General features: G+C 42.7%; 1 protein-coding gene across 3 annotated transcripts; it reads right to left on the bottom strand.

The window, feature by feature from the left end:
- Positions 1-468: 468 nt before the first annotated feature.
- Positions 469-23,350, bottom strand: LOC141764671 (uncharacterized). 3 transcript variants are annotated; one of them, XM_074630041.1, is made up of 9 exons: positions 23,159-23,350; positions 13,738-13,832; positions 13,301-13,376; positions 11,557-11,926; positions 9,805-9,879; positions 6,562-7,700; positions 5,241-6,070; positions 4,787-5,020; positions 469-2,305 (listed from the first exon to the last, which is right to left on the bottom strand). In XM_074630041.1, exons 1-9 carry the CDS (start codon positions 23,254-23,256, stop codon positions 2,052-2,054), a joined length of 3,171 nt encoding a protein of 1,056 aa, XP_074486142.1. In that variant the 5' UTR covers positions 23,257-23,350; the 3' UTR covers positions 469-2,051. The 3 variants fall into 3 exon arrangements, with proteins under 3 accessions (XP_074486142.1, XP_074486141.1, XP_074486144.1); XM_074630040.1 differs by having other exon boundaries at positions 4,772-5,020; positions 23,159-23,349; XM_074630043.1 differs by lacking the exon at positions 23,159-23,350 and having other exon boundaries at positions 4,772-5,020; positions 13,295-13,376; positions 13,738-13,793.
- Positions 23,351-24,440: the final 1,090 nt, after the last annotated feature.

The following is a 24,440-nucleotide window of genomic DNA, read 5'->3' on the forward strand; positions in this document are numbered from 1 at the left end:
TCTTTACCAGTGAACTGCATGTGGGAGACAAAGATGTAAATACCAATATGATGTCCCTGCAATAGAGGAGGCTGCAGTTTCAGGACCACAGTTTATAGGAACCTAGTTTTATTCCACCCAAATATTACTTTCTGTCCGTTGCAACGTGATCTCACAGAATACCACCAGCACCACGAAAACAATATAATATATTATATATATTTTTAGATATAAAATGGCAAAACAATGAGTATTGTTTACACTGAGGACAGTAGGCTTTGTGAAAAACTAGCATCCTAGACATTCGGTTCTGAAAAAAAGCCTCCTCTAATACTCAGAAATACCGGGTTTCTGGCCATTACTGCCAACAAACGCTCCAATAACATAAATCCTTAAAACATTTAAGTAATACATTACAAATCACTGCAACGTTTTCAACATAATTCTTGGTGAAATGGGCGCATTGAAATAAAGAACTACACCACAAACTTGGAGCTTTAAATTTTTATAAGACTTATAAAAAAAAGAAAAAACATAACACAATAACCAAGGCATGTCATACATTGTGTTTTTCCTTTGTTTCTCTGATGAGTATTTACAAACAGGCTTATTTACAGATAGCAATAACTCAGAAATGAAAAAAAAAAAAAAGAAAAGCTACATATAGTCTAGCACAAACAACCAGTTAGCATAATGATAATATATTTGTTATGTACAATGCAACTGGCAAGGCTAGAGCAAGAAGGAACATAAAGATTCTGCAAAAAGGTTTTAAATAACTTCAAGTATCTTGTCTTGAGGTTTCACGGAGGTTTTTAGTCTGATTGGACGCAGATTTTCAGCGACACCGAAAAGAAATCAAACAAATCTGGTCGAGCGGCGTGTAGTGTGGCGGGGAAAGGACAGGAGGAGCTCTAGCCGTTGGAAAAAGACAACACAGACGATGAAACAAACGCGGCGACAGAACAATCAACTTCTCTGATAAATGCCCACTTTTTTTTTAACTTTTAACACAACCAAGGGAAACCTCCTCTCCACATATAAAGTGATATCCAGCTTATTAGCCTGTGGCACCTGCTTTGAATGACAAATGTGCAACAGGCAGAAAAAAAACAATAGGAAAGAGAACATACAGTTGCTCTGTGGGGGGGGGGGAATGGTAGCTGTTGACATCTTGAGTCCAACGGGTTTCTGAACATGAACTTTGTGGTTTAACTAAACATCTTAGATAAGTAACTTCACAACATTCTGCGGCCATTTAATCGTCTCTCTCGTGAAACACAAACTCTGGAGTTCATCGAAAAAAACGTCTCCATCGTAATGTTCCACATTAAATTAAAATCATCACCGAGTACCTTTACATGTAAATGATGGTCCAAATATAATAAAACCATTGTCAGAATTGCACAGTATGAAAAGAAGCGGAAATATGTGGTTATTCGTCTAGGTTAGCAGTAGTTAGGCCTATTCTAATTATATCCACTATTAAGAAAAGTGTGGCCCAAGTACGGGCCATTTGTCCTATTAACGTCTCCAAGTGCATAAAACACTAATGCTACTTCACGACGCTCAACAACACTGTAGGGCTCAACTGCCTCCCTTGTTTACATTTCAGTTTAGTGTATCCATTTTGGGAGGAGAGAAAGAAATGTCCATGTACAACACGACACAGGCTGCGGCCGGTGCCGTGGTCTCTGAAGTCCCCGTAACGCATGTCTCAAACGGCACCCGTCCACTGCTTTTGACAAGACTCGCGCCGTAACCCTCAAACCAGGAGCACCATAAAGGCTGTAGTGTCATTTTTTTTAAAGACCTTAAAGTAGAGCAGCAAAAAAAAAAAGTAGAATTCAGATTTCTGTTCTTGTGTGGCTCAAAATAAAACCGCCATCAGGTGTCAAATTAGAAGTCATGTCAAAAAACAAACTACGCTACCAGAAGAGTGAAATTTAGGACCGTCCTCTCAAAATGAGTGCATTTCCTGGGCAGCAGGGTACCATTTGAGAATCTGCTCTGATCAGCTGCACCCCACCAGACACCCCCCCGCCTCTAGCCTCCTTCCTTCAATGCCTCCCTCAGCAGACAGTCAGGGATAGGGGCTCACTTTCACGCCGCTGGTTTTTCTTCAGCAGCTGAATGCGATTGTGGCAGTAGAACTTGATGGCTCGCCAGTCGCGGTGGTTGCTGACCAGCAGGGGGCACTGCTGCAGGCAGCGCTCACAGTCGGCCTTTGCGGGGACTCGGAGCTCGGTGATGTTTTGGGTCAGGTGCTCCTCGACCGCCGCACGCTCCGCCTCTGACCAGGGACGCTTCAGGACGCCTCGCTTTCCTACGAGGGAGGAGAGATGATGTGAGTTTTAACAGCTTCTCTCATTTGGCACGAGGTTAGTGAAACGTTCATTCATAGTCAGTGTATTACCTACAGTAGATGACGGTTGGCACGCCCCCAGTTTGGAGAAACAGACAGGAGTACCGACACAGGAGCAAAGCAATAAAGTGCTGTGGACGGGGCTGGCAGCCAATCGTATTTTAGCCACCTAAAAGATAGACTCTCCTAAAAAAATCAATATCAGTTTAAGTGTACGCTATATTTAGAATATTTTCACTGCTTTACCTTGCCGTCAGACAGCGCTTTCTGAGGGGGAACTGAACTTAAAGTGAAACTTATCTATGCTCTCTTCAAAGCCAGCAGAGTTCCCCGTCAGAAATATTTTAAATATAGTGTACACTTAAACGGATATGTGGCTAAAATATGTTTTGCTGCCGTCCCCGTCCACAGCAGTACATTGCTTTGCTCTCGTGTCGGTACTCCTGTCTGTTTCTCCAAACTGGGGGCGTGCCGACCGTCATCTACTGTAGTTAATACACTGACTGTGGATAAGTACCTTGTACAGTACAACCCCACTTCAAAACACCCAAACTATCCCTTTGAGTTGTACTTTTGAGATTCCAGGCTGCTTGTTTTGCAACAACGGGAGCCTTCAAGTAGGCTTTTCTTTTTTACTCTGTTCACTGTATAAATGTTGGCTATTAACTCCACATTACGTGGTTTTGATGTATGCTGACATGAAAAGTTAAAACTGTTGTTTGCTGCCTTCTTCTTCCTTTCCACAGTACTGTAACAAAATACAAGATCGACAATTTTGAGACAAGGAGGAATCTAACGGTGTGTCTAACGGTTGCCTAACAACAGTGTTGTCACGAGTTTAAACTCTTCATGGTTTTGGCCGCTTGAAGTTCAGGTTAGTTTGCCCTCAGCCCTCGGGTCAGATAGAACTGACTGTATATTAATATTAGAACTAAGGATGGCAATTTCTTCTAATGTTGACATTTAAATGACACAGCACATTGTAGTGATTGATGAAGATCTAGGCCACTTCCAGTTAGATCTGGGTCATTTTCAATCAACTACAGTCACTAGCATTCCTCACTTCATTTGTATTCATATACTGTATATCATATATATATCCCTTACTTTTTTAATCTTAATCTCTTAATCTTAATCTCATTGACTAGTTAATAATTATAATTTGTAACATTCTTTGGTTCCAGTTTCTAAGTTGTGAATATTTATTGGTGACTGAATGTGTGCGGCGGCTGCCTCGTTAAACTGCTGCGTCTCTCACGTGTGTTTTTTTCTGGTGAGTTTGCCTTTCATAATGGCCATTTCATTTCATTATAAATATAATTTATATTTACATTTATTTTAGACAGAAAAAGGTTAAGAAGCATGTGCTCATTTGTAAATAATAGTAATGATCCACAATTAAAAGCCAGTACTCTATTCATATATGGAGCCGTGCAAGTCACTGCATTTCCTACAACACTGTCCTGTAAATATTTCAGAATAAAAGCCTTGTGTTAACAAATGAAGGAATTCTGTCCACAGAAAAACAATAGAGGGCTTTTATTTTGAAATGAACAGGAAGTGTGGTTAAAAAATGATTTTCTTCTTTTTTACTTACTTTTTTTCATGTCTGTGACATATTCTACAGATGTGGACATTGCAACTGTTGTGATGTTGCTGGAATCATGTTAAAACACTGTCAAAAGATCCATTTCACAGTCTATTTTCGCTGTGACCCGCACGTGGCATGCAGAAAAGATAAGCGAGGTCTTAAATCTTCAGAAGAGACGCGGGTGATGCACCGCGCTGCACATGTGGGCATTGTGGCTGCTCTAACCTGTTTACATGGGCGCCAAAATAAAAACAAGAGGTTCCTCAACGCACACACGCTGCTCATGTTCCCAGTGTGTCCCGGGCATCAGATTTACAATTAATCTGAATCTCTGAGGTCACTGAACATCAAAAATTTCTTTATCTATGAAGACTAATTTGTATCTTCCAGGATATCAAACTTCTTCAGAGGATCCTGACACGACAACATCACACACTATTTTGTTTCTGTGTGCATTTCTTGTAATTTGACCGGTGAACTTTGCCTGCTGGGATAAACATGTACCAGTACACTTTGTGCTTCACCTTCAGTTATTGACTTGGAGTCTGTCTGAAGAAGCAAACGGCTTGAACTGCCCATGATGTGAATGTTGTTTCTCCTCTCTCTCTCCTTGGATGCACGCACAAAAACACACACAACTATTCTATAATCTATTCTTACTTTTTTCCACTGTTATTTAGTTTTTTGTTTGTTTCTCGTCTCTATTTTGCTTTTGTCTATTTTGACTTTTGTGTCAAACAGTTTTTTTAAATCTCACCTGCACAATTGTATTTATTTATCTTCCTCTGTTTTTGTTAAATTGTGCAGTTACACTTTTACTTGAAACCCAAACAAACCTGATGCGGGCTGACCTGAGCCTCTCCTGCGGTTAGCGGGTGGAGGAGGAGGAGCTGGAGGGGTTTGCTGGGTGTTCTTGATCTTCTTGGGTCGTCCCACCCGCCCGTTATTCTTGCCCTTCCTGACGTAGAGCAGGGTGGGCGTCGGGATCGGAGCTGGAGCCGGGGCGGGCGCCTCAGGCTTCTCCTTCACCTGCTCCCCTTCAGACTCTGCCTCCGAGTACGAGTCTGCAGAGTTTCCTGACATAACTGGAAAGAGGAGGCAGAAATGAATTAGTCTAACCTGTCACTACTCCCCATGTTCTCCTGTCACACTCCTCCCATTCACACACAAACATCCACAAAAACTGGAAGAAGGTTCATAATCCTTTTTCCAGCGAGGGGATGTTTGAAACCATGAAGGGAGGGATCGTACAGCTCGTCTTGGACAACAGAAAAAGAGTCCCACTCATTCATTCACACATCTCACCGTCCAGTTCCAGGCAGATGTGGTTCAGGCTCATTCCTCTGAACAGCACTCCATCTCTCTCTCCACAAAGCACCACTCGGCCCACTCTGCCCATCAGGCCTGGGTCTTGGCCAATTCCGGCACAGTTCTGTGTCACATGGTACTCCCTCTCCAGGAAGTGCTCCAGCCTCTCCACGGCGCTGCCACCAGGCTGCCCGGGCTCCTCTCCTTCTCCCAGCAGCAGCAGCTGGGTCAGTATAGCTACCTGCCGGCGAACCCTGGTCTGGGTCAGGGCACGGGGATTGCGGGTACCGCTTGAGCGGGCCAGGCTGCGGAGGAGGTCGGTGCCTCGCAGTGGTGTGGCGGGGGAGTGGTAGGGCCTGGCGAAGACGTACGGGTTTGTGGGGTCGACTCCCACATCCTGCCGCGTCTGCAGGAGGAGCTCTAGGCAGGGCTCACAGTGAGGGGGGAGGATGAGGGGCTGCACTCGTCCCCGTTTACCCTGGACCCCGACTCTAGGGAGGTGAGGAAGCACCAGGCGCTCAAAGGGGGACAGGGAGGCCTCCAGTGGAGTGAGAGCTGGAGGGGCACCAGGTGGGACAGGAACGGGGCACTGGGGAGTGATGCGAGCGCGGTATTCGGCGATGGACAGCTTGGAGACCTCACACTCGCGTCGCCGGTTGTACAGGATGAGGAGGGCCAGGCTGGAGTGGCAAAGAAGGCGCCAGGCCTCTGCTGACTGCAGCTGCCGAGACAGGGACAAGAAGGCCGAGTGCTGCAGCCGCCGGAGGTACAGCACCAGAGAGGACAAGGACGAGAGGAGGGGCAGCATGTGGTGACGCCCCGAACCACTGAAACAACAGAGAGGGTGAGCAATTAGTTCATTCATTCATTCTAACAGTACTAGTTCCAATTAACTTATGATGAAAGACAGAAGCCTTAGATTTCTGCTGCAAAAAGAATGAATGCTCTAGCTATTATGGTTTTTATTTTACATCGATTTAAACAGGATCATGCAAACAACGATCTCCTTCGGCCGCCCGCAGAAGGTCCGTCTTTAGAGGGTTAATCAGCAAATTATTTAACGATCAAATTATCATTTTTTTAAGCAAAAATGGCAAACAGTCACTGGTTGCAGCATCTCAAATGTGATAATTTGATGCTTTTCTTTGTCATACACGATTGTAAACTAAATCTTTGGTAGATAGTAAACTATCTTTGTTGGTTGGACAAAACCTTTTATTTACAAAATTATTAATTAATTAATCAACAATGAAAATAGTTGTTTGTTGCAGCCCTACTCTCAAATTTGCTCACAAAGCAGGCAAAGACCTCAGGTTACCTCAGTATGTCCTTGTCCTTATCCTCTGTCCCACTTTCATCTTCCACCTCCATCACTCCATTTTCCTCATCCTCTTCCTCTTCTTCCTCCTCCTCCTCCTGTTCCTCTTCTTTTGGTGGCTCCATCTCTTTGGCCAACCTGCTGATGAAGGGCTGAGGGCAAACCACCTCAACATCCTCCTCCTCTTTGGGCATCTTTACCTCCACGACCTCCACGTCGTCTTCATCTTCGTTCTCCTCGTCCTCCTCCTCCTGTCTTTCTGTCTTTAGCCTCTTTGTTGCTCCCTTCCTGGACTGCGTCACAGCGACGGGGGGCGGGCTTCTCTTTAGGACCGACACCAGCACTGCGTTCTGTCCTCGTGGAGGAGTCAGCACAGGTGAAGTGGAGTTTCTCCCGGAGGAGGCGGGGGATTGGTTAGCTGCTGTGAGCGTGGGCGGAGGCATGGAGAGGTCCTGGACGCCAATCTGTGGAAGATCTAAACTGCGGCTCTGTCCCGTGGCTTGTGATGACTTTGAGTGCTGCGGAGTGTGTACGTGAGCCGTGGTAGGGTTTGTGTTCTGTGCCTGCAGACGGGGCATCTGTGTGTAGCGCTCCACCAGGGCGGAGCACACTTCTGGTTGGTGGGCATGGTGTTTATCCAAGTGGCGTCCCAGAGAGCGGAAGTGGCGTCCACAGTGCTCACAGGTTTGGCGCATGGAGTCTATGGACACTCCTCCTCTGGGAACATTTATGTTGACGTTGCCTTTGGTGTTGGAGCCCAGCGGAGCCGGAGCTTTGAACACAGGTTTAGCTGAAGAGGAGGACGAGCAGGGAGGGGAGGACTGCGCTGGAGGGTGGGATGAGGAAAGCGGACGATTGTGGTGAGGAACGCTGGCGGGGGAGACTGGCGGAGGCCGCCCGGGTGGAGTCCGATGGGGGGTCTTTTTCTTTGAAGGAGTGCCGCGCCGTTTCTTGCGCCGGCGTGGTGCCCGCCCACGGGGGCTGGCGTTATCTTCATCTCCAGCGTCTGAGTCACTGGCGTCAGAGTGGGAGATGGGGGAGGAGGAGGGGGAGAGGGACCAAGAGGGGGTGACGTACTCCTGCTGCTGCTGCGCCGGTTGTTGCCGCTGCTGGGCTGTCAGAGAGAGAGGCTCATCCTCCTGGAAGTGAGCAACAGTGACAGGTTGGAGAAAAAAAACATGTCAGCTGCTGTCCAGAGACATTTTTGTAGTATTAATAGCATGTTCAACTCAAATGATTTTTTGGTTTTAACAACCTAATAAATTACTTTTTTAATATGGATGGATTTTATAATGAGTAAATAAATATAGTAAGTATTATAAGACCTTAACGCTAAATATCTGGGGGGAAAGCCTACTGCCCAGCTGCCCAGAGGTGTTTTTCCTAAACAACAGCGCTCACTGTAAACCACTGGGATAGGATATTTAAACTAACTACCCAACAAAGCCCCGTTTAGACCGCGGGAACTTTCCCGTGGAACTTTCCCGTGGAACTAGGAACCTTTTGAGGAACTCATTGCGTTACGACCGCAGGAACCAGGGTCCAAATTAAGTTCCGGGGACATTTTCCGGGGCCTTTTTACCCCCCAAAAAGGCCCTGGTCCGGAGGTAGTACTTTCTGAAAATATTGGAACTTTCAGTGTGGAGTGTGCAAAACACACACAGCACCGCTGCTTCAACGGCTTAAACGGCTTCTACTTGTGTACCGCTTCATTCATAAACAAAGAAGTACTCTAGTATTGATTTCGGATCATTTTAGGACGAGGGGAGAGCATTTCTCTTTGTTTGATAATATTAAAAGTAAAGTTAGGCTCTGCTGTCGGCTTCCTAACTACTTTTAAAAAAAGACAGAGAGAAAAAGAAAGAGAGATTGTGCGTGCGTGCGAGCGGGCTAATGGGGGCGGGGTTTAAACATGTTTTTTAGATGAAATGGTCGGGCACACTGAACTGCCGGCTGCAGTGTATTTCGCGGCAGGTCATGTATTTTCATACGTCATCGGACTAATTTGTCTAATCTTAGCAGGTCTTTAAATCGCAGACAACAATGAGCTGAAGGAAAATACGTTTTGGGACTAAGACTACAAGGAACTTCTTGATTGAAACGGGGCTCAAATGACAACCGTTGCCCAAAGATGTCCCCACCATGTCACAGACCGGCTCCATCGTTACTGACATTACTGCACGGATGTGATAAACTTTCAGCAGATTAATCAGATGCACAGTCAGGAGAGCCGTTACATTTCAAAGCAATAAGCAAAAGGTGAGCATCACCGGCAAGAGAATCGACAGTGAACCAGACCACTGAGTGAGTGACAGACAGCAGACAGCACAATGACACCAAGCATAAGCTGGTTACGTTACTTATGTGTGTTTTACTTTAAAGGAGTAAAAATGTAAAACTTGATGACGTCTTGTATCATTAACACACATAGTAAAACAATTATCCAGAGCAGGGTGAGGAAGAGTTGATGATAATTATCATGTTGAGTCCAACATCAGTGTTGTCCACCCACATCCAGACAGGTGGCATCCTGCCGGCACAGCAGCGCATCACAACCGCATCTACATTTGCTCGCTAATATTCTGTTTGTATTGTACAGTCCGTCAGTGCTGTTTTTTTACTGCATAGATGTCAGGCAACAACACTTGTGAGAAATGCATCGCAGAGCAGAACTAAGTATCAGATGCAATGCATGTATTTACTGTATTCAATATAGTCCCTCATACAGTGAAGGTTCTGACAAATTAGATTTTTGTTTTGCAAAAATACGTTACTATATATATATATATACACCTTCAAAATTAAAAAGAAAATACCACTATTTTGTGAGGGAAATGTCTTTATTCTTTTATTTGACTGATATATTTGAGTTCAGGACATCTCTACATATCTATCTACGACCAAATACTTGCTGAAAATCTAACATTTTTACCGTTTTCATTTAGATATTTTCCAAAGTAAAAGTCCCGAGAAGTGTATGATTCAACTTTTTCCCATGATCTAGCGTTAAAAAAGTTAACAAAAATCGCAATAACTCGTAATATCAAATCGCAATTCTTGTAGAATCGCAATACATATCGAATCGGCACCCAAGTATCGTGATAGTATTGAATCGGGAGACAGGTGAATCGTCCCAGCCCTACTCTGCACTATGCTCTGCGTCCTACCTCGCAGTGAGCGAAGAGCAAATTTCTTATCATCTGAATGCAGCTTTATGGTAAAGTTTGTGTTTTTTTCTCTTACCTTTTTAATATTGTTGTTATTCTCAGTGTCTGAGTTACACTCTTGTTGCGCTGGAGACACAGTTCCACGAAAACCCTGTGAGACACAAAGCAGTCGCATTAAAACAGCCGCTCATTAATGTTTGCCATCACAATCAGCCTCAGCTGTCACTCAGAGAGCAGGAGGACACCCCTCCACAGTCGGTCACAAGCACAGAGGTTGATTAGGACTCCATATCGAAAAGAGATATTCTCTCAAACAACATCTCATGAGCAATACACATCGATCAGACTGGAATACTAAGTACAGAACAAATCAATCAGCCAATGATAGAAAAAGAAAAAGCTGTATTGGACTTTATCTCAGACAAATTTAAGATATTAAAATCTGGCTTTGAAGGACCTGTGAGCAACTGTGGTTCCACTTAAATGATGAATTGATGTAAATTTCTCAATTTTGTCAATTCCATTTCCTTAATTGGATTCTGGTATCATCATTCTGTTGAGTAAATTGATCCAATCTAATGAGATCCATTAAAGGAACAGATGTCGTGTAATAACCATGGTTACTGTTGCTAAAGCACTATAGGTAGAGAGAGAGAGCTGGAGCTCAACCATCACCATGGTAACCCCATGCCTTGCTTAGCTTTGTGTGTGTAGCATGAGTGTGTGCACAGCGTGTAGTGTGAATACGTGTGTGTGTGTGTGTGTGTGTGTGACAGACAATGAGTTTGTGAAGCAGATCAACAGTGTGTGAACACACATATGGTCGACTACGTGAAGTCATCAGAGATATGCACAGTGAGTCACATGTATTTCTATACTTATGAAGACCAGGTAGCCGAGGACAGACAGATTAAAAGAAGTGAAGAAGAGTGAGGTCGTTTCCTGCTGACGTGTCAGGTTTTGGATTAGAAATTTATAGTTCAAATTAGGTTTTGGTTCAGGCTAGGTTTAGAGAAATTAAACAAGAAAATTAGACCATAAAGAGAGATCATGCAGGAGTAGCTCTGCTCAATCCAAACATAATGTCCTGTAGATGCATTGTGTTCTGGTTAGGGCTGTCAGTTGATTAAAATATCTAATTGCAATTAATCACATGATTGTCCATGATTAATCGCAAATGAATCGCACATTTTGTATCTGTTCAAAATGTACCTTAAAGGGACATTTGTCAAGTATTTAATACTCTTACTTAACATGGGAGTGGGCAAATATGCTTACTATATGCAAATGTATGTATATATTTATAATTGGATATCAATTAAAAGCATAAAACAATAACAAATATTGCTAACTAAAACTATATTTCCAGGTTAAAAACTAATGAAAATGAAATAAAAATAAACACAAATTCATTTCAGTTGTAGTTTTTAAGCTCTAATATATCACAACTGAAAAAAAGGAGATTGAATTTCTGTCAACTCTCGTGACATCGTACCACAGAAATTGAACGGACTTGACCTTCCAGGAGACGGCGCTATGCCGCAATTGCTTCCATAAAGTAGCGCAAATATTAAACAAGAGGGTCGCAGGTTCGAACCCGGCTTGGGGCCCTTCTTTGCGGAGTTTGCGTGTTCTGACAACTAACTAAAACTAAACTAAAATGAAATCGAAAAGTCAAACTAAAATAAAATAAAAAACAAACTAATTGAAAATAAAAACTATTAACGTTGCTCTCCTTGATAATGAGTGACTAATTTTCCTCAAAGGCGGTCACAAGTGTAATACCAGAAACATGAGTGTGTATGGATCTGTCTTTAAAGGCACTGACCATGTTCTCTCCCCACTCTGTCAGGCTGTAGTCCACAGTGATCTCCTCGCCCTTGGTGATGTCTCGGATGGCGATGACGACCAACCGCACCTGGCTGCCACAGTGGACCTCTCGGATGCGGCAGTTAGGGGAGGGGTGGAAGGAGCTGGCCGTCGGGGCTGGAGCCGAAGCCGTCGGGGCAGCCGGAGCCGTGGACGCAGGGGTCAGAGACGGGGCGTGAGCTGAAGTCGCCATGGCCGGAGCGGGAGCAGAGAGCGGTGTCGGGGTTGGGGCAGAGGAAACGGCAGGAGCTGGAGCTGGTGTGGAGGCTGAGCAGGAGCCGGTCTTGGATCCGGTGGAGACCTTGTCATGAGACTGCGCTGATGGACCGCTGGGAGGATGGAAAGTTAAATTCATCAGACAATATGTGCTGTTGGTCTATTTCTATTCTGCTCGAATGCTATGCTCTTTGTTTTTTGGTGCTGTGTATCTATAATGCATTTTTATTTTTTAAACAATTAGTTGATTGACAGAAATTGAATCAACAATAATTGATTACAATTGGTTAATTGTTTAACATTTACTGATTCCAGTTTGCTGTTTTTTTGTTTTATTTCATTTCAAAACATTAGGTTTTTTTTGTCTGTATACTTCACATTGGGTTCTGGCAAATAGTGTTTTTTCACAATTTTCTGTTTTATTTCATTTCAAAATATTTGGTTTTTGTATTTGTAGACTTCACATTGGGTTCTGGGAAATTGTGATGGGTTGTTTTTTCCACAATTTTCTGTTTTATTTCATTTCAAAATGTTATTTTTTTGTATTAGTAGACTTCCCATTGTATTCTGGGAAATTGTGATTTCTTTTTCTCATAATTTTCTGTTTTATTTCATTGCAAAATGTTTGCTTTTTTTGTAGTTGTAGACTTCACATTGGGTTCTGGGAAATTGTGATGGGGGTTTATTGCACAATATTCTGTGAAAAAACTAAATGAGTGATCACTCATTCAGAAAAATAATTGTCCTATTTAAACGATAATGAAAATAATCATCAGTTGCAGCCCTATTAATTTCTGTTTTGTCATATTCTAATTTATCCATTTCATTGTGAAATAAATGAATGTGAATGAACCGTATGTAGAGGGGTTAAACGTTGAGACTGGTTCTAAGAACCAGCTTTGCTTTTCCATGATTTGGCCGTGCGTCAAAAATAGCAGTAATATGGGTGTGTCAAACAAGGTATATGAGCAGGAAAGACATAATTGTAATTATGATGTCTTCTCATCGTATTTACATTCTTCTAGCCGTAGGGTTCATTTCTTTGCTGTAGGGATCCACTGCAGCTGAATGAGTGCAAAGCAAACAGCGAGAATCCACACATATAAGCTCATGCCAGAGCTTCAGGGCAGTGATTCTCAATCCTAGTCCTCAGAGTGCTGCCGATTTTCTATCCCACTGGCTAGTCAACTGGAGTCTTCTGACATCTCAGGTATAAATCAGCCTGATTATGTGGCTAAAATGAAAACCTACAGGCTTGGCGAGTCCTAAGGACCGGGTTTCTGAAGTGCTGCTCTCAGAGAAAGCTGTCCTCGAGTGCTGAGTTAAGATCAGCAGCCATTCATTCTTTTCTAAATCTAAAAGCTGAGCGAAAGAAGTAGTCTTCAGGGACTTTAACCATTTTTTTAGCCTGCATACACACTGATATATGTACAAAACATTGAACATAATATTATGAACAGCAAAAAAATACACAAATGTACACTCACCAGTTGTGTTCTTCTGTGTTGAAGAAAGGCCCATCCAGCATGGGCCGTTTATTCTCTGCTGCTTCTTTACGATCACCTGAGAGCAGCACAGCAACAGTCAGTATAAAAGGATTACATACAAGTATGCAGGGACACACACACTCACACATACACACACACACAAAGGTCATCACCTCATCTCCTGGAGCACACACACAGGTGCACATCGCAGCACATACATAGGCAAGCACACACACACACACACACACACACACACACACACACACACAAAAGTAGGTCACACTCACTTGCACACGCTCCACCCCCATACCAATCACACAGACACACACAGACGCACACACACAGATGCACACACACTCACACACACACCACACACACACACACAGTTGATGGCAGTGAGAATATGGCATGCAGATATAACACACAGAAACACAGACCTGAGCTGAAGCTGTGTTCAGGCACGCTCTCTTCCTCCGTGTGTGTAACAAAGACTTTCACGGGTGTCCCTTTCCTTTTCCTTCCACAGCCGCGCCTGCAGAGAACGCACACACACACACACACACACACACAATTATCATTTAATCAATCGAGCAACTGGCCAAACTTCAATCGGGTCAGAGAGTGATCAATAAGCTGATGGCCACCTAATGGATCAATACAAACTGCGTTTAGCCCTCCCATACAGGCAAACAAAATACCAAAAAAACACTGAAACAAAGACGACTCTTGTCTTGCTCTTTCCTGTGTGACTGGAGCGTGGTTTCAGGCCTTTTTTCACACCTGGCATTAACATGCGTCTTGTAGCGTTGGACGATATGACGGTATATATACTGTACTACAGAAATGTGATTTGGCAACACCGTTTCCACTGCGTGATCTCGTGATGCTGCCTCACAAGGTAATGTGATTTGGGCAGACATGGAGGAGGAGAGTGAAGAAGTTGTAAATAAATACAGAGCAACCAACCCAAGATGAGGAAAAACTCTGGTTTCATGATTGTGCGACATTTATTTTGACAGTGTTTTGACAGCTTTTTCAAATGAAAGATGAGCAAATCCTGCAAGAAAAGTCTTCTTTTTTTTCTTTTGATATAGCCTAATAATTGGTTTCTAGGAAAAAAATTGTGAGGGATTTTTCACAGTTTTATTTCATTTCAAAATATTAGATTTTTTTATATTTGTAGACTTCACATTGGGTTTGGGGAGATTGTGATGTGTTTTTTCACAATTTTCTATTTTATTTCACTTCAAAATATTTTTAAAAAGAGCAGTGGTCACTTGAGATGCATTCTAGTGCCAGGTGTGAACAGATGGGCTGATAAGGCAGATAAGGCCTTAGATTTATATGTTCTACACTGACTGAACAGGAGGAAATTAGTTCAGTCCGAGCCCAGAAAAAGAGATTCTTGAACATACTGATTTTTAAACTTTGCCATCTTTCCTCGCCACACACCAGATTAATGTCAAAGGTGCAGTGTGTGGGATTTGGCGGCATCTAGCGGTGAGGTTGCAGACTGCAACAAACTGAAACTTCTCCCGTGTGCCAAGATGCTAAATGCTTCAGAAAATAATGCTTCAGAAAATAATGCCCAATGAAACTGACAAACAACTAATACCACACACTATCACCTTTTTCACAAATTAACAGTTTCAGCACTGTTTTAAGGTTTCTGAACATTTTTAAGGCAAGTCAACACACTGAATCAAGCTTGATTTTAGAGCTACAATGATTAATCAATTAATTGTCTAATATTAAATTAATCGCCAACTACTTTGCTAATCGATTAATCGGTTTGAGTAATTTTTTTAAGAAAAAAAAAGTATAACTCTCTGATTCCAGCTTCTTTACTCCTCTATGACAGTAAACTGAATATCTTTGAGTTGTGAAAATAGGGCAAAAAAGTAAAACATTACCTGCCACACACTATCATCTTTTCACAAATCAACAGTTTCAGCACAAATCAGAACATTTTTGAGGCAAATCAACACACTAAATCCAGCTTGATACGATGACTACGTAAACAGTAACCTCTGAATAACGACCACACCGACCGTAGTAAGATTCATGCCATCTAGTTAGTGTTCATAGTTGAGTGCTCTGACCCTGGATCACCACTGCGGAGTGTGCCGTTACCCCCAGGGTGCTCAAACGCAGCCACCTGTGTGAGCCCAGCGTGGCCAGGCGAGATTATCTTCTTCAGACTAAATCCATGCCAAAACCGCCACGCTCAGAAGAGCCAAACTGATCCCGCCTCTGCCGATTCTAGGCTTGTTCTGCTACCACAGATCTCAATATTGTTTTCCGTCAGTCTATTTTTTACTCGCATGACATTGGAGGCTCTTAAATCTAGGCCATACGAAGATCGTGCTTTGGATTTTGAGGTGTTCATTACTGCGTGTGTGTGTGTGTGTGTGTGTGTGTGTGTGTGTGTGTGTGTGTGTGTGTGTGTGTGTGTGTGTGCGCGTGTGTGTTTGCATGCAGACAAGAGAGAGAAAAAAAACAGAGGAGAGGAAGAAAGGCAAGAAGAAAAACTGGATGGAAAAGAAAAAAAAGTGAAGTAGCAGAAAACAGACGGAGGGAGAGAAACAGGAAAAGGGAGCAAACGGAGAAAACAAGACAGAGAGAGAACAGAGAGAGGCAGCAGAGATATCAACCAGACCCACTGTCTTTGTATTGATCCACTCCGCTCTCATCTGGACTCGTGATACTTTGCGCGCATGTCTCTCGCTGTGTGTTTGAGAGAGTGCACAAGAAGAGTGTGCAGCACTTTGTGCTCACATTATGTACAGATTTGCCCCCCTTCTTCCTCCGCAACGACACAAATCTAATAGACAATCAAACTTGATAACTATCAAGAAATCATGAGAAAAAATATCTGCTTTGAAACATCGGTAACACTTCATTTCACAGGTCTGCAAATTTCATGGTAATTAGGTGATAATTAGCAAGTAACCTATTTGAAATTTCTTTGGAATCACTGTCAAATTACCCCAATATTTACCTCAAAGTTTATCAAACATTACTTTATTATAAACATTATTTAATGATTATATGCTAAAATAGCATATGATCATTAAAATAGGGCCCTTAAGCTTAAGAAGCGGCTGCTCTTCATCGGAGGTGGAAAACCAAAACTAATAGAAGACACTTCTGATCAGGCACAAATCTCACCATTGTGTGACTTATTGTCTTCATAAATGTAACCTGGTAGCTGATGTAATGATTCAGGGAGCTGTTTCCCAATAGCTGGTCATTTATTTAATACATTTCCAGGAAAAGAATACAAACTTAATTAATATGCTTTATTTCCATGTCTGCTGATAAATATATAATAATAATTAGCAAATAACTTCTTTGAAATTTCTTAAAAAAACTCCCTGAATCATTACATTAGCTACCAGGTTACATTTGTGTAGACAATGACAGCCTTAGTAATTTGTAATGCTTTTTTCTAGGGATGCTTCGATAGTGATACCGATATCTGACCGATACTGACTCAAATAGCTGGTTCGGGTTTTGGTGATAGTGGGGCTGATCTATTCAATTCAATTCTATGTCCATATACTATATACATTATATATTGGAAATTTAAATTCCTGTTTAAGTTTTGACCAATTTTTTGCTGCATTAAAAAGGTTTACACTTGAATTGTAGTTCCTGTTCAATTTAAAGATTTCTTTACCAAGTTGCTGATGTCCAATTTATTGTTTTGATAAGAACATAAAAATGTATTTGTTACATTTTGTTTTACAAGGTTAAGAAAGCAATATTTAAGTCAAACCTGATGTTGCCTAGCACATAAAAGAATGATCCCAGTCACTTCCACACAGTGAGGCATACAGCTTATTAATTAAACTCCGGTATCGGATTGGTCCTCGGTATCGGCAGATACTCAAAGTCCAAGTATCGCTATCTGTATCGGGACTGAAAAAGTCAGATCGGTGCATCCCTACTTTTTTCATGCTGAATGACTTATGAGCACATCTCTGGTAACACAAGATTTAAACTGGTGCTTTTGTGTGATTCTTTATGGCGAAACTCAGTTTTACAGAACTGGTGCTCCTAATGGCATCTGTAGAATTTCAGGAAAACAGGCAATGAGAGATGAGCTGAGCAGCTGTCAATCACTCGCAAACTGTGATCAAACAGTCAAACTAGGCAGCGCTGATCAATATTCAATAATCAATATTATGTTACTGTAATGACTATTTCTCTCCTCAAATGTTTTCAGAAACATCTTGTAGTGTACTGTTTAGCTGTAAAATGAGAAAGTTTGTGACCCGGCAGCCATGTTGAGATCAGCTGAGGAAATATCAAGGACCGCCCACCAGCCGGAGCACAGCCAATAGGAACGCTCTCAATGGAATGACCTGTAATTGGCCAAAGTCTCCCATCACGGGTTCGATTTTTTAAAGCCTGGAAACAGAGCCATGAGGAGGTGCAGAAGTCTAGTTTTCTCTCAGAACACTTGAATTACAATATGCTGAAAGGTTATTATGGATTTTTTGTCCAATGATGTAAAAAAGTTGTCGCCTGCTGAAGCTTTAAGTGTTAGTCGACTAAGAATTTCTCAGGTCGAGGACAGCCCTCGTGATAATATTGAATTATTGCCCAGACCTAGAAGAAAAATAACAATAGAGTCAGCTGTGAAGCTTCAACAGTTGTCCACGCTGACATACCGTACGTGCTCACACAGACAGGCTTAGATCCCAACAGGTCACCGGCTTTTCCCAGAAAAACACTGTTTTCTTCAGAGTTTATATTCTGCTGGATTATTTTGGGTCTTCCGAGTGTGTGTGTGTGCGTGTGTCTGTGTGTGTCTGTGTGTGTCTGTGTATTCAGTTCTGGTTCAATGAGTTTCTGGGAACTTTCTTGCCAACCAAAATCTGTCTCACCTCCACTCCTTCAGTGAGCTGACCCCTGTCTCTCCCTCCAATCCTGTCTCAGTCTGTCTCACCCTCCCGATCGATTCTCTCATTCTTCACTCCTTCACTCCAACTAACACACACACACACACACACAGCCCCCTCCCGCCAACCCACATGCATGCACAAATACACAAACAAGTCAAGACCCACATATGCGTGAGCACACACACACACACACACAGATTGTACAGTCCACATGTGCACACACACAAACACACACACACCCCTCCCCCTATCTGGCCCACATGCATGCACAACACACACAGGCACGCAAACACACACACCCCTCCCTTTCAGGCTTACACACACTCACACACACAGAGTACACACAAATATCCTCTCTCTAGCCAAGCTCACATGCACGCACACACACACACACACACACCCCTCCCCCTCTCTGTAAAGCTCACATGCGCACACACACATTAGGAAAGCTCACTCGAGTGCACACACACACTCTCTCTCTCTCTCTCTCTCTCTCTCTCTCTCTCTCTCTCTCTCTTTCTCTCTCTCTCTCTCTCTCTCTCACATAACCAAACCCACAGTCTCATGTTCCACACACACTTTTTCCCTCTCTGACACACACACACACACACACAAAGGCAAGCACGCATACAATCTGCACATTACAGATTCTCAGACTCATGCATATCTGGTACAATATATTGCACACACACACACATACGTTCCATCAAACACATTATTCTTTCTCTTGCGGATACAAACACACACAACCACTTGTCACGCAACTGTTTCTGCTACATACGTCTGGATCACAAACACACACACACACACACAAGGCACACATGCACAAACTCACTCAATAAGCCTCACGTACACTCCGTCCTTCATGCAGACACACACACACACACACACACACCATCCTCAATAATACAACAGATACACACACACACACACACCACCACCACCCCCCCCACCCTTCTCACATATACCATACCACCCACACACAGTGTGCACATACGCACAAACATACTTTTCCTTTGAGCATGCGTACACACACACACACACACACACACACACACACACACATACACACACTGTCCTTTCCTCTTTCATAAACAAAGTAGATGCATAAACACTCTCTCCTATGACACACACAAACACACTGCCCTTGTCTAGGAGCCACACACACACACACACACACACATATACACACACACATACACAAACCTTGTGTCTGTCTCTCCCCCTTGACACACACCCCTCCCTCTCTTACTGACTGCAGAACAAACACACACACACACACACACACACACACACTCAGACAGAGACAGACAGGCATACACACACCTCTCCTTCCAGAACAAATACACAAACACAGAAAAGACACACACACACATACACACACACGGCATATGCACTAGCTACCAAGCCTTCTTTTTCAGTTTCCAAGACACACACACACACACACACACACACACACACACTCACCCTCCCCTTCTGTTTCAAAAGCTTGCACACGCAACTGAATGCGCACACACACACACACACACACACACTCATCCTCACCCTCTGTCACACACTCCCCTCTCTTAAACACACACACACACACTCACTCACTCTGTGCTCTCTTTCTATCTCTCTGCAACACACACCCTCCATCTTCTCTCTTCTCTGTTCGTCACAAACACACACACACACACATCTCTCAGTTTCTTAAAGACAGACACACACCCTTTCCTTCACCACTTTCTGTATTGTTTTTACTTGCTGTGGGGGGAAGCGATTTTGATTTTACCACTTTTATTGTTAGTAACGTGATGTCATATCCGTTCCGTATCCATCTTCGAAAAACGAACCGCAGTCGGCAGCAGTGAGCCAAAACGGGAAAGTAGAAAACGGAGCGGAGGGTCTGCGTGGATACGACCTGCACCCTCACATGTTAAATCAGTAAAAGTGTGGAAACACTTTGGGTTTCACACATTGCCAGGAAAAGCAGAGCTAGACATCACGGCTAAAGCTGCACGCTAACTCTGTCACGGACAGGAAACGTTATCGCATTGCGGTAACGTGCTGTAAAGCCAGCCAGTCACTCTCATCTCCGTGGTCAGATTGGCCGACGCTACAACAGTAGAGCACCCATACACTGACATTTATGTTAAATGCATTAAAACCGAGCTGACCATGGATGTATAAAGAACGGAAGCTGCTAGCTGCAAGCGACGGACTTGGCGAAGTTAGCGGAAGTATACACGCCCGTAGGGCTGTCCCGAATACCATTTTTTTGGGCTTCGAAGCTTCGGTGAGAGATATTCGAAGTTATTCAAAGCTTCGCGGAGCAGCACAGCGTGGCATGACATCACATGTTCTTCTGTCAGTCTGTCTCCATCTCCCCTGTGTCGGCGCCGCTGCCACACTACTGTACACACACGCACCTCTACACACAACAAACAGCGATATCCATCTGAGAATAACTGATAATAAGTAATAATGTTGTGGGATTATTCCTTATTTCATGGGCTATTTGGGGATTTATACATTATTATTACATACTTATGCATTTGAATACTGATTTGGAGGTTGAATATGAATACCATGGCAAAGGTCGAAGTTTCGAAGCATTCGGGTCAGCCCTACACATGTGACTACGTCCGGTTTTCAAAATACGGTGCTAACAAAGGGAACTGTATAATAAAAATACATATATAGAAATAAGACTGATTGGATTGTATTCACCAAAAGTATAAAACATTACATGACCCTTATAAATTAAGAAGAAAATACCAGTACTTTGTGAGAGAAAAGTCTTTATTCTTTGATTTTTGGGTTGCTGGAAAAAATTTAATAAATAATTCCTGACAATGACTGATACAGTATTTGACCTCAGGACATCTCTGACTACATACATACTGAAAATCAAAACATTTTACTGTATTAATTTAGATATTTTCCAAAGTAAGAGTCCCTAGAAGTGTATGATTTAACTTTTTCCCCATGGTCTAGTGTTTAAAAAGTTAACAAAAATCGCAATAAATCTTAAAATCGAATCTCAATATTTGTAGATTCGCAATACATATCGAATCGGCGCCCAAGTATCGGATCGGGAAATACAGCATCGTCTCTCGCACCCCAGAAATTCTTTACTTTTAAGGCAACACACACGCACACACACACATACACACATAATTAACACAATCCAAAACACCACACACACACACTCTCTCTTTACCAATCATACATGTGATTATTAAACACACTGAAACACACACACACACCACTTGGTTACACATAAACACCATCCTTCATGCTCACACACAGAGACACACCTCCCATCCCTCTCACTCTCCCTCACACAGACACACACACACACACACACACAAACAAACACTCACATTCCCTCCCCCACTCTCCTAACACACACACACACGTATGCGCAAACACACTCTCCCCTCCCCTTCCCTGTGCCTCTAACACACTTCCCCTCTATCTCTGTCCCTCTCTCTCACATACACACACACACACACACACATACACTTTTTATATGCTCCTTCTCACGTACACACACACACTCACACACATATGTCCTTCACAGTCCCTCTCTCTTCTGCCTTACAGTAAACACACACCTTTACTCTTTCACTCTCTCTCACACAGACACACAATAACACACACACACACACAATAACACACACACATGCGTGCAAACACACACTCACTCTGAAAAACACATTTAAAAACACATTTTCCCTTCTCTCAAACACACCCTGTCTTCCCAACACACACTTACTCATTCTCTCAACCACACACAAACTCACTCACTCAATACTACACACAAACACACACACACACACACAAACACACACACTCCTGTTCTCTTTGTCACACACTTCTTACACACTGTGCTCCCCCCCTCCCTCTTCCCATCTCTCACTCTCTCACACACACACACACACTCACACAGTGTCTGTCTCTGTCACGCACACACTCTCTCCCCCTCCCATCCCTCTCTCTCTCTCTCACACACACACACACTCCCTCCTCCTTCCTCTGCTCTAGCACACACACACACACACACACACACACACACACACCACTCCCCCTCCCTCTCTGTGTGTGTGTGTCTCTCTCTCTCTCTCACACATACACAAACACACACACACACACACACACACACACACACACACAGAGCTGCTCCTTTCTCTCTCACGCTCTCCCCCCTCCCTCCCTGTGTGTGTGTGTGTGTGTGTGTGTGTGTGTGTGTGCCTTTCTCTCCCACTCTCACACAACCACACACATATGCACACACACACACAAACTACACGCAGGCGTGAGCGTGCACTAACAGAAAGAGTGAGACACACACGCACACACTACCACACACACACACACACACACACACACACACACAAGCTCTGACAGTATGTTGATTCCAACATTTTTTTATAACTTTGCCATATTGTACAGATGCATTATGGGTTTTATGTTCCTGAAAACTTGGTAAACAGTTTAGACACAGACACAACACCATTATGCTATTAAAAACTATATTAAAAAGTGCATGTTTATTGTTGTTGATATAGTGTGTATTTATTAAAATTTGCTTCATCCTGTCACTCAAAAAAAAAAAACACTCAAAAAGGTGAACTCAGTGTCACACACACAAACACACACACATAGTGCACACACCTCTCTCCAGAGCTGCTGCTGCTTGGTAAAGGTGGAATTAAGGGTCAAAAAACAAGCTTGCATGACGCAAACCAGCCACTTTTCTCACATATTTTCAATAAACTGGACTTTTACTGACTAAATATCGTTTGTTTACAACTTTAGCTACATCAAAAACACCCTCACACACACACACATACATGCACACACCCACCACAACTGTCATTGTGCAGGAAAACATTGTCATGACAACACTTATACTATAGTGTATATATATGTGTTAATATTAAGAGTCTCCTCTCACCCTCGTAGTGGTGGTGTCGGTTTGACGCCCTCTCCGTCGCTGTCCAGGCTGTGTGTCTGCTCTCTGTAGTCGAAGAGAGAGCGTACGGTCTCCGCCATGTTCACCGAGCAGCGAGTCGCTGATCTTCCGCCGCCGCCGCTTCACCGTTCAGCCTCTTTCTGTCGCTCTCTTCTCTCTCCAGCCGCTCGGCTACTAGCAGCACAACCAAGGTTATTACAGCCGCTCCCACCGCGCGGCGAGGCGGAGGGGTGGCGGCGAGCGGCAAGGCAACGACATTATAGTTAAAGGTCGGTTAACGTGGCCTTCTTTTTAGCGTGTCGAAACCACGACTAAGGTGTGATTTTTAAACAATATATTTAAATCATCAACATCAAGTTGTGGGCTACTTTTAATAAATACGTTGATGTTGGCCACCCCTACGAAATAGAATGGACGCGCCCACCACAAAGCAGATGCAAAAAAAAGTAGTTTCTTGGAAGAGTGATTATTAGCTCCCTATTTTAGAGAAGAAATCAGGAAAATTAAGTAGTGGCATTCAGGCTAAAGTTAGTTTTTTAAAGAGAATAACATTAAGCTGAGAAACATGTTACAGCAGCTTACTGGTTACATGTGCACTCCTTATTTTATCAACAGGTTGTAACCCTCATCCACCAGTGGATGAGGGTTAAAACCTGTTCATGTTTTTTTTTTTTTTTTTACATTTATCCTTTGATATTGCGATATATTGTTATTAATTGTTTTTTATTTGTTTGTTTTATTGACACAACAAACATTAATTACTTCTTTATTGTTTTCTTCCATTTACATGCATGTTCTTTTTAAATATCTATATATTATAATTTGCTTAATGGATTGTATATATGTATATATATGGTTTCTTTTAATTATTATTTATTATTGAATTGACACTTTGGCAATATTGTTCACCTTACAGTCATGCCAATAAAGCAAATTGAATTGAATTGAATTAGCTCCCTATTTTAGAGAAGAAATCATGGAAATTAAGCCAAATTCAGGTCAAAGTTTTTCTTTTAAACAGAATTACATTAAGCTGAGAAACATGCATACAATTTTATCAACAGGTTTTAACCCTCATCCACAAATTGTGTAATTTGTGTAAAATACCTCAAATGAAAAAAACATTTCAATATGATATTAAAGAATTTATTGATAACATTGTAATGTAGACGAATATTAAAAAAAAAAAAATCTACAGATTTTAAGAAACTGTAAGATGTGCTCGGATAAACTTTTGTTAGCAATTTGTCACAATTTATGTCAA

Source organism: Sebastes fasciatus, chromosome 3, assembly GCF_043250625.1.
Source record: "Sebastes fasciatus isolate fSebFas1 chromosome 3, fSebFas1.pri, whole genome shotgun sequence".
Lineage (NCBI taxonomy): Eukaryota > Metazoa > Chordata > Actinopteri > Perciformes > Sebastidae > Sebastes > Sebastes fasciatus.

Bases quoted from the DNA above. Each gene is read 5' to 3' on its own strand.
- LOC141764671 (XM_074630040.1), bottom strand. From the start codon at position 23,256: ATGGCGGAGACCGTACGCTCTCTCTTCGACTACAGAGAGCAGACACAC. The intron at 13,833-23,158 runs GTGAGAGGAGAC...CGTTCTCTGCAG, and splicing joins CCGACACCACCACTACGAGG to GCGCGGCTGTGGAAGGAAAA. The intron at 9,880-11,556 runs GTCAGTGCCTTT...TGTGTCTCACAG, and splicing joins CAGAGTGGGGAGAGAACATG to GGTTTTCGTGGAACTGTGTC.